General features: G+C 53.7%; 2 protein-coding genes across 2 annotated transcripts; one reads left to right on the top strand and one right to left on the bottom strand.

The window, feature by feature from the left end:
* Positions 1–3,353: 3,353 nt before the first annotated feature.
* LOC310749272 (hemoglobin subunit alpha-A-like) lies at positions 3,354–4,404 on the bottom strand. Its single transcript, XM_083585959.1, has 3 exons — positions 3,994–4,404; positions 3,680–3,884; positions 3,354–3,577 (listed from the first exon to the last, which is right to left on the bottom strand). The coding sequence occupies exons 1-3, from the start codon at positions 4,086–4,088 to the stop codon at positions 3,449–3,451; spliced, it is 429 nt and encodes a 142-aa protein (XP_083442085.1). The 5' UTR covers positions 4,089–4,404; the 3' UTR covers positions 3,354–3,448.
* Positions 4,405–5,709: 1,305 nt separating this feature from the next.
* Positions 5,710–7,805, top strand: LOC310748743 (hemoglobin subunit alpha-like). The gene is made up of 4 exons (XM_083584594.1): positions 5,710–5,923; positions 6,390–7,175; positions 7,285–7,489; positions 7,600–7,805. Exons 2-4 carry the CDS (start codon positions 7,081–7,083, stop codon positions 7,726–7,728), a joined length of 429 nt encoding a protein of 142 aa, XP_083440720.1. The 5' UTR covers positions 5,710–5,923; positions 6,390–7,080; the 3' UTR covers positions 7,729–7,805.
* The last annotated feature ends 4,343 nt before the right edge of the window (positions 7,806–12,148 follow it).

Raw genomic sequence — 12,148 nt, 5'->3', positions numbered from 1 at the left:
AATCTGCAATTAATTGTTGCTGTTTTGAATTTTATTTCATTGTGTATTATTTCCTTGTGTCCTATTTTCCTTAGTAGGTCGTACAAACCGCCGTTCTGAGTCATGCTTTTTATAGGGTTTGGTATGGGGCGCTGGGGAGGAGTTTATGGAACCGAGCAGGGGTGGCCTGAAACAAAACCGGGGTCCCGTGGGGCAGGGCCACAGCAAAAGGGAAACTGAGGCATCTCTCTCATACGCAGCTTGACCTCCTGCATCTCCCTTCCACAGCTGAGTGACTCCTTTGCAGCAAGACACCCCCACGCCGATGCTCCCGAGGGAGGCTGGAGGGGGCTTTGCTGCGCAACTGAGAGCAGGTTCGACTGAGGCGCCGCTGAGAAAACCCTCAGCAGGGGCGCCACTGCCTCGTGCATCTCCTTGGGGGTGGGCAGGACGGATTTGGGGGCTGCAGGGGAGGGAGCCCGGGAAAGAGAGGAGTGGGGGGGGTTGGAGAAGCCCAGGCAATCAAACGATTGACGGGCTAAGAGTGGCGCCCTCTGGAGGCTTCGCTCCGGGCAAAATTCCTGGCTAAGCGCCCTTCGATTCACCACTGCAGGCAGAAGCTCCGAGGTGGCCCCTGCCAGCTCAACGGGCCCCCTCTTCTCCGTGTTGGGCAGTCCTTTGCCACCAGCGCTGGGCAGCCAGGCTCCTTCCCGCGGGGTGGAGGGTGGGCTTGCGACGGGGTGAGGGCAGGGCAGGGTTGGGAGAAAACCCAGATGGCAAAGCGAAGTGACCACTTTGGGCAGCAAGATCCACCGGGGCAGTAAATCCAACCTCCGTGGGCTGCATCCCCCCCCCCCGCCCACTGCTGTTGCCATGGTGGCAGCAATTACAGTGGCACAGCTTCGTGGAGGCCAGATCCTGCACCGCCCCTGCATCGCACGCCCCACGTCGCCTCTACAGCTGTCTCTCGATGAAGAGTGTTGACGGATTTAAGATGCGTAGGAGCGTATATTTTATTCATTAATTATCCTTCTCCCCCCCTCCCGTTGTGTGAGAAAGCAAATGCCTTTTTCAGCGGAGTCATATTGCCATCCGCGTGCAGCTTATCTGGAGACGCTTTTAGGACTAGATAGCATAACATTCCAGAACAATAATGATATCCGAAGATGCTCAGACAGACTCGGGTCACTTTTCTCCTTTATATGTTTCCCTCTTAACAAATAAATCATGCAAAGGGGTTGAGGTGTTTTAATTAGTGTTCATGTGTGAAGACTGTGTGTCAGACTTTGAGAATATAACCAAAATCCGTGTATATTGGAATGTGTGTACCTTCTTTCTGAGCATCAGCAATTAGCATGCGGAGAGTTAATTAAGCCTATATAATTGTCCTAGTTGTGTGTATCAGCCTCTAATCCTAGTCAACCAACAAGTGTTGATGAAGTCAGGGAAACTCCTTTGTTAGGTGACACCTGGGGGGGGGGGTTAATTATTAGTACTCGAAAGAACTAGCCGTGAGGATGCAACCGAATAACGGAGGCTCAGAATTAGGAGAGGGGCCTTGGACTCGCCGGCTGCACTGCTGCTGCGAGGAACAAACCCCGCTGGAGATGACCGCGCTGTAAGATCTGGACTCCCTCCATGCAGACTGAAGGTGTGGATAAGTGGATAGACAGCTTATCTTGAAGCTGCGACGGCCCCCACCTCGCGCCATTTCCCCAAAGGAGCGCAAGCCCTGGACCCCCCTGGACACTTGCCCCCGCTCGGCAGAGAGAAGAGGCGGCCCCCGGCCTTTGCAACAATATTGGCACACAGCTGACGCCAGGAAGGTGACTCATTCCTCCTCTGCCGCCCCCCCGGCCGCCCACCTCAATCCCAAGCCTTTGCTGCTTGCTTGCACCCTCACGAGGCAGTATTTATTGCTTCTTTTTGGTGCTAGAGGAGTTCTGCAAAATAAAGGAACGCGGCAATCACAATTACTATTAAGTTTGGGCCCATTGGAGCAAAATGGATGCTATAGGCGCCCCCGCGCAAAACACCTCCCTCGGTGGGTCTCCGGCCCTGCCAGAGAGAGGAGTCTGGCCGGGGCAGCCTTGGAAGAGGCCCCCGGCTAAAGAAGGGGTCCCGCCTCTGCTCCCACAGCCAGAGTCCCCTCCTGGGAAGAAGCCCGCTCGCAGGACCTGGAAGCCAGAGCAATGCTCTCCCCAGGGGGCTCCGCAGCAACTGCTCCTCAGAGGCGCCCTGCCCCGGACACCTGCATGCCAGGGGGTTGGACTAGATGACCCTTGGGGTCTCTTAATGGTTCTATGACGCCGGAGGCTGGACACAGCTGCTGCTGCTAGTGGCTTTGGATAGTCTTCTTAGCCTCCGTGAACGTGTGTACTCTTTCAACGCGCCCCCCCCCCGGTGTCCGCCGCTACCTCTGGTGGAAAATGCGTGGAAAATCCCGCGGCTCCCTTAGGTAGGATGCCGCACTACATGGAGCGAGGGGGGAGTCACAGCCAAGGTAGACATAGCAGACGCCTAATCCCCCCCCCGCAGGCCTCCTGGAGTTGGGGTAGATGTTGGCACCCTGGGTGTCTGCTTATCTGCTCCCCAAACCTCCCGACCCGCCCTGGGCGTGGCTCCTTCTCCTGGCTGCTGTGAGCAGATAGGGAGATTCCCCCCCCCCCCTTGCCATGCGCCCTTCCCCAATGCTCTGGTGGTTTCTCGAGATCTCAGGAACTGGCGGTGGTTTCCGAGCCCGAGTCGCCCCCTCCCAGGCAGGGTTCCTGCTTGCGGGCCTCTTCCCGCGCCCTCGCAGTGCGGGTGTGGAGGGGATCCCTAGCACTCGCCCCCCCGCCTTGGAGTGGGCTAGGTCGTGGTGAGGGAGCTGCCTCTGCCCTCGAGCGCAGGATCCTAGGAAGCTGCCTGCCATTGCATCCAACCCGGGCCGTATTGCCTACACGGGCTGGCAGCTGTGGCTCGCGGGGCTTTCGGGCTGGACGGAGCCGGGCGGGACCCTTCTGCCAGCACAACCCCACGCCGAGACCGGCCCTTCCGAATAGTTCGTCTGCTTCATCCCAGGGGCGCAAAGGCCTGGGGAGCCCCACCCCACAAGTCCCCCGAAGGGAACTGGAAGAAAGACCCCCACGGAGAGGGAGCCCTTCTGGGGCTGACTCTGCGCCCCTGTCCCGCAAAGGCCACGCGTGCCTGCGGCTCTTTCAAGGGCCCCCACCTAGCAGGCGACTCGGTCCAAGTGCCCCGGGTTCAAGGAGCGCCAAGTTAGGGACTATCCCGCGGGACGGGGTCTCCCTCGCCAGAGCCGTCCAGGCCCCGGGGTCCCCCTCGCCCTTCTTCCCGCCCGCCCCCAGGTCAGCCCAAGAAGACGCGAGAGATCAGGGAGAGTCAAGAGCAGGTTTATTGTGGGCTTGGGGCGTCGCGGGGCGGCGTCGAGGCGGCTCCTCTGCGGCGGGCTTGGGCTTCGTGGGGCCTAGCGGTACTTGGAGGTCAGCACGGCTGCGACGCGGCACAGGAACTTGTCCATGGAGACGAGGGTGCTGGCCCGGAGGAGCTCCGGGTGGTGGGCGGCGATGGCCACCAGGAAGCAGTGGTTCAGCAGCTGCGGGAGAGGCGGAGGGGGAGCGTTAGACGGGGCCCCGGACGGAGCGAAGCAGGGATCCCGCCCGCCCCGGAGCCCCGACGGGGAGCGAGAGAGACTCACCGCGAAGTTGACGGGGTCCACGCGCAACTTCTGGGCGTGCAGGTCGCTGAGCTTGTCGAGGGCGCCGGCGATGTTGTCGATGTGCGCCACGGCCTCGCCGATGGCCGCCGCGACCTTCTTGCCGTGCGCCCTGATGTTGACGGAGCCGGGGCTCAAGTCCATGTGCGCGAAGTAGGTCTTAGTGGTGGGGTGCGCCGCGAACATCCTGCGGGAAGAGGAGGAGGAGGAGAGGAGCAGGAAGACGAGGGTCCGACCCCCGCCCGGCCCGGGCCTTGTCCCCGGGAGAGGGTCCCTGCCCGACGGGGCGGACTTACCTGGCGATGGCCTCGGCGCCGATGTCCCCGGCGTGGGCCTGGATCACGCTCCAAACGTGCTTCACGTGGCTCTTGTCGTCGTCGGTCAACACCATCTTGGCAGCTCAAAGTCTCGGGTGCCGTCGGAGCGCGCGCGGCCCTTTTATTGAGGGCGCCCCGCCCCGCCTGGGGCCTCTCCCTCGGCCTCCGCCTTCTCCCCGCGTTATCGCTTCTTACGGCTAGTGCTGGATGCGGGAGGGAGCGCACGAACAGCCTCCCCGCAAGTCCCGCTGCCTCCCCCCAGACAGGCCTTGCCGGGCATCTACGTCGGGCTCTCCCTGAGCGATGACATGCCTCCTTTGCTAGTCCTGACACCCCCTTTGCGGCCATTGTTCTTTCCCTAGAACCGCGCGTAGCGGAGGCGGACGAGGAAAGGGGAGGGATGGTGCCTTCCAGAAAGCCGGGATGAGGTCCTCGTCCGCCCCCGCGGGGCTCCGGCCCGAACCAAACCGTGTCAAATGGGTCTTTCCTTTGCGCAGCAAACCAGCCGGCGGCGGGGGCGGCAGAGAAGGGTAGCAGTCAGTTCAGTTGAATGCGGACATTTTGTCCTTGGCCTCCCCGCGAGATAGCTCTCCGAGGACTCCCGAGTAAACTTAGGAAAGGCATTGGAAAATAAAACTGTGGCTATCATCATAATGCCATTCCACAAATCTGTGGTACGACCACACTTGGAATACTGTAGACCAGGGGTTCCCAATTGGTGGCCCACGTCACCCACCCAGACGGTCCCTGACGCATACCTATCAACTGTCTGGGACATCCCTTTGTGTGGGGGGGGTCACTCTCACTTTGTTGGAAGTTTGGCAAGATGGGTATTAAACAGATGTCCTTCGTTATGCAGTATTTGGTATCCGGCACAGCAAAGTACTGGGACTAGATTTCTTCGGGTGGGTCTCAAGGAACACAAACAGCAGCACAGCAACCAACACGAAGCCTCTAACATATTTGGCTAAATGATCTTTAAATTTCTTCCATTCCTCTTGGTACTCCTTCTCCTTCTGGTCGCGGACTCTTCCGGTCAGGTCAGCTAGCTCCCAAAAGTCCATCATCTTCATCTGCCATTCCTCCACTGTTGGTACTTTCCAATTTTTGGCCAATAAAATTCTGGTTGCAGTTGTGGCATACAGAAACAATCTGACTTCTTTCTTGGGCAATTCCAGACCTATTATTCCAAGTAGAAAGGCTTCTGGTTTCTTAATACATTTCAATTTAAATAAAATTACTTGTGAATATCAGATAGGCCTAGGATTTAAATATGTGGTGTTGTAGAATAATATGTTTAAAGTTTAAATGAAAAGAAAGATAGATGTTAATTTGACTAAGTAAATTTTATGTGAAAATAGTTTTGGAAAACTGCTACAATGATTTATATGGAAGCTCAGCCAGAGGGATTTGTGGAAGTCACCCAACAAGGTTAACAAAAGTGGAATTATTACAGTTAAGATAAATGTTTCTTTGTTTGTATGTTTGATATTCTTTTTCTATTTGTTATAAATTTGGAAAATCAATAAAAAAATTGGGAAAAAACAAAAACAAAACACGAAGCCTCTAATCATTCCAGTTTTATACTTGAAATAAAAAGCTGGTTTAAGGAAGGGGGCGGCGTTTCCCGGAAATAATCTACGGAGCGAGGCGGGCAAGGAAGAGCTCAAATGGAGAGTCACCACGTGCCGAGGAGTGGAGGCCTCAAGACTTTCCTGGAAGTTGAGGCCTTTGCCGCGGACTTAAACCAACGTGTGTCCCCCGCGCCCTTCACCAACACAGTAGCGGTTATGACAGGCGTCCAGGGTGGGCTGCCTGCACCTGCATTCCTATCCACACGCACACGCTTTCCGTGCATGCTTGTGGGCAGCACAGTGGGTGCAAAAAACGTCCGTGAGAATGCAGAACGGTGAGTGGCAGCAGAATTCCTGGGTTAAACTAACGCAGCATTTAAAAGAAGGGGGGCCCTTGCAGGATATTTGTCCCCTTCTCCACGGAAGGGTGATCCAAGGTGCTTGGCCGCGGGAGACGGGCTGAAGGCACCTGCGGAAGAGACTCGGGGAGGGCGGCGGTAACTCGGGGATGGCGCCCTGCGAAGCTTTAAGGTATCAGTGGAGGGAAGCAGCGGGGGGGGGGGCAGGGGCGGGAGCGTGCATCGTATTGGGGCGCTGTGCTCTTGCGAGAGACCACGACCCCCCAAAAACAGGACCTCAGGAACAGTTGTTCCACGGACCCTCTGGGTGGGTTACACTGGGGTTTGGGGACCCCCTGTTTACAGGAAATACGAGGGACCGGTGACATGATAGAAGTCTATAAAATTACGCATGAAGAAAACGGGTAGAGAATAGTTTCTCTCTGTTATCACACTAATTTAGAACTTGTGGACGCCAAAGGAAGCTGAATGCAGGAAGATTCAGGACACAGAAAAAGAAGTCCTTCTTCACGCAGCACATGGAACTCTCTCCCACAAGAGGCAGTGACGACCACCAACTTGGAAGGCTTTCAAAGAGGATTGGGTGGACTGTGACTGGCCCGGGTCACCCGGAGAGTTTCTAGGCTGACGGGGGCGGCGGGGTGTTTCGCAGAGGCATACCCAAAAGCCCCCGCAAGCGGCAACCCTCCGGGGAAGGTGCCCAAAACCCATCGGAGAGAAGCAGGCGCCCGCCGGCTCCAAGTGGCCTCGACTGTGGTCTGTGGGTCCACCTGATTTGCCTGTCTGATGCATCTCCCTTTGAGCCTTAGCCGCCTCCAGCGGCAGTCTGCTGGAAAGGGAGGGATAAAAATGACCCATAAACGAATTCACCGACTTGGGGGTGAAGGGGGGAGCTGAGTTCTAAGCGCTCGAAAACAGGGGAAGAAACTGAGCCAGGCGCCACGGCGCGTCCCCACCGGGCCTCTGCGCCTTGCTGGCCTTCAGCCAGCTAGCGGTGCCCACGCAAGGCCTCTCCTTGCGGCGCCCAGACGCAGCTGTGAAGGGCGGGACCTCTGGGTCGGAGGCTCGCTGCGCAGCGCCGATTAAAGGCTGGTTCCCTGCGCTCGCGGAGCCCAGGACGCCCCACTGCCAAGATGGGGCTGACCGAGGAAGACAAGCAGCGCGTGCGGGCCATCTGGGTCCCCGTGAGCAGACACGCCGAAGCCGTGGGCGTCGAGGTGCTCACCAGGTAAGTCCTCCCCGCCGGCTCCGGGACCCTCCCCAGGTCTGCCGTCCCAGGGTGGAGGCTGGAACCCCGACGGCGAGGCCGCTGGCCTGACCCTGTCCTCGTCCCGCAGGCTGATGGCGGCGCATCCCACCACCAAGACCTACTTCCACCACCTCGACCTCTCGCCGGACTCGGCCCAGCTGAAGGCGCTGGGCAAGAAGGTGGTGGACGCGCTCAGCTGCGCCGTCCAGAACCTGGACGACCTGCCCGGCGCCCTCGGCCATCTCAGCGAGCTGCACGCCTTCCAGCTGCGGGTGTCGCCCAGCAGCTTCGAGGTGAGTCGCGCTCCCCGAGGCTGCCCCGGACGCCTGCTGCCCTCCCCGTCGGGCGGCCCAGGGTCCTGCTCTCTCTCTCTAACGCTGGCGCTCTCCTCTCTCTCCCACAGTGCCTTAACCACTGCATCTTGGTGACCGTCGGTGCCCACAGCCGCGGCTCCCTCGACCCGGCGCTGCTCCTTTCCCTGGACAAATTCCTGGACAGCGTCGCCCGCGTCCTGACCTCCTGCCACCGCTAGGCAGGGCAAGACGGGCTCGCCCGGGCGCCCTCCTCGTCTTCTCTCTCCTAATAAAGCTTTGGGCTCTTTCAAGTGCAGCGCTGCGCCCTCACCTCTCTCTGGGGGGCGGCTGGGGGGGCTGGACGGACTTCGGAGGAGCCCTCGACGGCGCTCCCCTCGAGGCTGTCCGTAGGGAATGTCATATTGCCCGGGGACCGGATGGTTAAGTCTGGGTAATAAATGAGTTTATTCGCCATCAAGCCTTTTCATACGTCGGGGAAGTGAAGGACCAGCAAGCCTGCGGCTTTCCCCTCTACTGAGAGAGAACAGCATAGAACCGCAGAATTGCAGGGCACTCCAAAGATCATAAAGCCCAACCCGCTGCAATGCAGGAACTGCAGTAAAGGGGGCATGTCATTTTTGTTGGGGGGTAGGCCTTTTGTTAAGGGGGGCAGAACCTACGTTAGCTATGCATTTATGTGGATTTCTATTGATTTAGGGGAGCTGCCCCTCTCTGCCCCCTCTTGGCTACGCCCATGAAAGGGAGGCTGCTCAAACCACCCCCATCCCAGGTGTTCTTTGCTTCCACTCAATGATGGGGAGCACAGCCCCCCAAAAAAAACATCCGCACGCCGAGAAGGGCGCAGGGAGAGGTCTCCGCGCAGGAAGGGGGGCGCCTCAGGCTCCAGTCCAGCGAGATCACGATGACCAGAGCAATGGGGAAAGGCACGTGGCAAGGGGGGGCTGCCTCCTTCCCTATCTGCCCCCAGCAGCAGGCAGGAGAAGGACCCCACCCAGGCAGCAACAGGCACAACCGCTCAGGGAGGGGCAGCAGGCCTTGTGGGGGGACGACACAGATAAGGAGGCCGACCCTGGGTGTCAGCTTCTTCTCCAGTTCCGGGGCCGGGGGGGGGGCTTTGTGCGAGGGTTGCAGGCCCCCCCCCCCCCCGCCCCAGGAAGCAGCAGCTCAAGAAGGATGATGGCCAGTGGCCGAATGCTGATGCCGCCGACTTTCCAGTTGCCCCCAGAAGGTGCAGAGGCCAGTTTGGGCTTTGGCGCAGAGAGAGGAGAGGGGGCCCGCTCCTCTTTCCCCACCTCCATGGGGTGGGGGCAGGGGCGACCACTCAAACCCCACCCCTTAAGGGAAAAGCAAGGGGGGGAGGTAAACACGTTTGGTTTTTAAAGCATTTTATTCATTTTCAAGAAAAGAATATAAACACAAATATTACCAAAACAATTGGTTTCTCCCCACCCACCCCCAGAGCAGAAGACTATTATAGTGTCAAATTCTCCCATAAATCCATACACGCGGTTTGTGGGCGCCAGTCGTCCGAGAAGCTCAACTGAATGTTTTATTTAAAAAAAGGTGCCGTATTTCAACAAAACCATCCATATCCGAAGCATCGATTCAGGGCATGTATTCTCTTAGCTTCTCAGATAAAGCAGTTTATACATTCTGCTTCCACTGTGTGATCTATAGGTGAGCTTCCTTTTTTAGTCTCATGCTATAGGCAATCTTGCCACTACCAGAAAAAAGTGACAAGATCCTCGTGTGATAATTTGAGTACAGTGGTACCTCGGGTTAAGTACTTAATTCGTTCTGGAGGTCTGTACTTAACCTGAAACTGTTCTTAACCTGAAGCACCACTTTAGGTAATGGGGCCTCCTGCTGCTGCCGTGCCGCCGGAGCACGATTTCTGTTCTTATCCTGAAGCAAAGTTCTTAACCTGAAGCGTATGTAATATTTCTAGGTTAGCGGAGTGTGTAACCTGAAGTGTATGTAACCCGAGGTACCACTGTATATTTAAATATTATTAATAAACCTAGACATGGTTGCAATGTACATCCTGGTTTATAATTTTGCTTATTTCTGCCAATGCAGTTTCCCAAAATGGTTGCACCAATTCACATATTCTTAGCTGTCAACTTTCAGGTTTGAAAATAAGGGATCAGCAACCTCAAAAATAAGGGATCAGCAGCCTCACCTGTCCTGGGGACAGTCTACAGGGTATCTAACAATCCGGGATAGCAGCGGGAATGGCGTTGGAATAAGGGAATTTCCCACAAACAAAAAAAAAGGTTGACAGCTATGCACATATCTATGACATATGGAACAATTTCCATGCCTAAGTCCTTTCCCCAATTTTGCTTAATAGTCAAGCATTGTTCAATGGCTAGGTCAGTGAGTATTTTGCATAAAACCGATATTATTCTTTGGGTGGCGGTGTTCAGTGATATTCAGAATCAGTTTTTCAAATTGTGTGAAAGGTCTAATTGCTTGAGATTCAGCTGTTGGACTTGAGATAGTACATATCACCTGATAGCCAATTCACATTACAACCCTCAATTCTTTCCATGATTTGCCGTGAGAAAAACATCATTTTTATAAAAGTGAATCAATCTGCACAAGCATTTTTCTTTCCATTTCATATCCATCAGTTTTCTATCAGACGTGTCGAAGGAGGGGTGGAACGCAAAGGAAATCCGTATAAGTGGTGCTGATTTTTATATCCAGGATTGCCAGATCTCTAATTCTGCTTTTGCAAATGGGTTATCATTACAAAAGTTTTGTTGTTATTCAAAAATGGGATGCCTGATATTCTGTGTTGCACAGGTTCATCTAATTTCAGTTGCATCCAAATCTTCTCTTTTACACTGAATATCATACTAATGACATTCTCTATATGAGCCACATCATGGTATGGCAGACCCATTTACCCTTCTCTGAGAAAGTTGATATAATACAGTTAGGCGCAGACCAGGTCTCTTGCTGTGATGACTCAAGCTTACAATCATTTTTTTGACCATATCCTTAAGAGTATTTGTTGAAACAGATAGGGTTTGAAACAAATATAAATATATATTTGGTAATATTATTTTAACCAATCCAACCTACCCTTTCAAGAGATTCAAGGTCCCTTGTGTGGTTTAAGTTTCTTAATTACTTTAGTTACATCTTCCAGCATTACTGGTGATACCAAAGAGAGTTGGTTCTTTTTCTGAGATTTCACTGTTTTAATTTATATGGAATTTAATACACCTGTGCAACAGAGCATCACATTTAAGAGTCCACAGGCATGGCATATGAACAGGGGGCAAGACAGCTCACACTCCCTGCCCCAACTTCAAACAGCTCAATATGTTAAGAATATTGAATTTTCTCTTGCAAAGATAAAATAAATGCCAGTTTCAGCTTTCCTTCACTCCCCCCTTGCCATATTCTCCACTTAGCATAATATATGAGATATAGTTATAAAAATTAAAAGTCAAACCAGTCAGTTTGCAGAAGAATGATGTTTCTAATTTCTTTAAGAAACTCTTAGGTTTCTTATTTCTCTTTGACCTCCCTTGCCATCCATATTCCGTGTTTCTCTCCTCCACCTGTTCTGTGTATTGGAACTCCAGTTGTTCCCAATGCTAGTTTGGCTTCAGCCAGAATGGTGACGATGGCTGGATCTAGAGATGTCAAAGAAGCGATTCAGTTAAATGCATTGTAAACTCATACAGGGAAATCAGGCAGGGAAAGATGGGACTCCACAGCGCCATCTGGTGTCACAGTCTTATATCGCATATACACTTTTCCTTTAGCTGAGCCCTATCAGTACAGTATTGCTATCTGCAAAATAAGTTTAAAAGGGAAGCCCCATTTGTATTTCACTCCAGCAGCCATGTAGGGTAGTATTTTTTGAGGTTTCTTTTTTGTAGCGTACTTTCTTCCCTTCCATGATAAATTCTGTTCCTTCTCTTGCTACTTTCTTAACTGCTTCTTTGAAGGAGGAATGTGCCATTTTCTTCATGTGCCTCCTCCACGTGAAGTCTGGAGGGCAGCAACACGAGAACAGGGCCTTTTCTGCAGTGGCTCCCCGCTTGTGGGATGCTCTCCCCAGGAAGGTTCTCCTGGCGCTTTCATTATACACCTTTAGGCACCAGACAAAAACATTCCTCTTTAACCAAGCCTTTGCCCTTTTAAAATGTGTTGGGGGGTGTTATTGGGTTGTTTTTTGTTTTATTTTATGTATTTTGTGTTCTTATACTGCAATTTTATCCTGTGAGGTGCCCCGAGACCTGCGGGTATAGGGCAGTATACAAGTTAATTCTTGCTATTTTATCACAGGGTTGCTGTCGGGGGGGGGGGTGTTGCCAAAGCCTCATGCATTCTCTGTATGCTGTTTGCATTCACGCTTAAAAGTCAACAAAAAGGGCTTTCATACCTGTTTTCCGGAGCTCCTTTCAGTCATAAATTATCCATTCTACTCCTATCCTCCCAGGACTCCATATGAAGTTGCAAGTCTGATGCAGTTTTAGTGAGTCTTTTAATGGTGGATTTATGGCATATTCCTAAATCCAAAGCTTCATTAGCTGAAGAAGGCAGTTCAGTAAATTTCGTAGGCAAGTCTTTCAATTACATTTTGATTTCATCTCTAAAAACCTTTGAAGGCTG

Source organism: Podarcis filfolensis (assembly GCF_964270895.1).
Source record: "Podarcis filfolensis genome assembly, chromosome: 14".
Lineage (NCBI taxonomy): Eukaryota > Metazoa > Chordata > Lepidosauria > Squamata > Lacertidae > Podarcis > Podarcis filfolensis.
The sequence above is the reverse complement of the archived record's forward strand: the minus strand, read 5'-3'. Positions and strand labels throughout refer to the sequence as shown.

Coding starts and splice junctions, on each gene's coding strand:
- LOC310748743 (XM_083584594.1), top strand. CDS start 7,081: ATGGGGCTGACCGAGGAAGACAAGCAGCGCGTGCGGGCCATCTGGGTC. Junction 7,176..7,284: donor GGCGTCGAGGTGCTCACCAG/GTAAGTCCTCCC, acceptor CTCGTCCCGCAG/GCTGATGGCGGCGCATCCCA. Junction 7,490..7,599: donor TGTCGCCCAGCAGCTTCGAG/GTGAGTCGCGCT, acceptor TCTCTCCCACAG/TGCCTTAACCACTGCATCTT.
- LOC310749272 (XM_083585959.1), bottom strand. CDS start 4,088: ATGGTGTTGACCGACGACGACAAGAGCCACGTGAAGCACGTTTGGAGC. Junction 3,885..3,993: donor GGCGCCGAGGCCATCGCCAG/GTAAGTCCGCCC, acceptor CTCTTCCCGCAG/GATGTTCGCGGCGCACCCCA. Junction 3,578..3,679: donor TGGACCCCGTCAACTTCGCG/GTGAGTCTCTCT, acceptor CCTCTCCCGCAG/CTGCTGAACCACTGCTTCCT.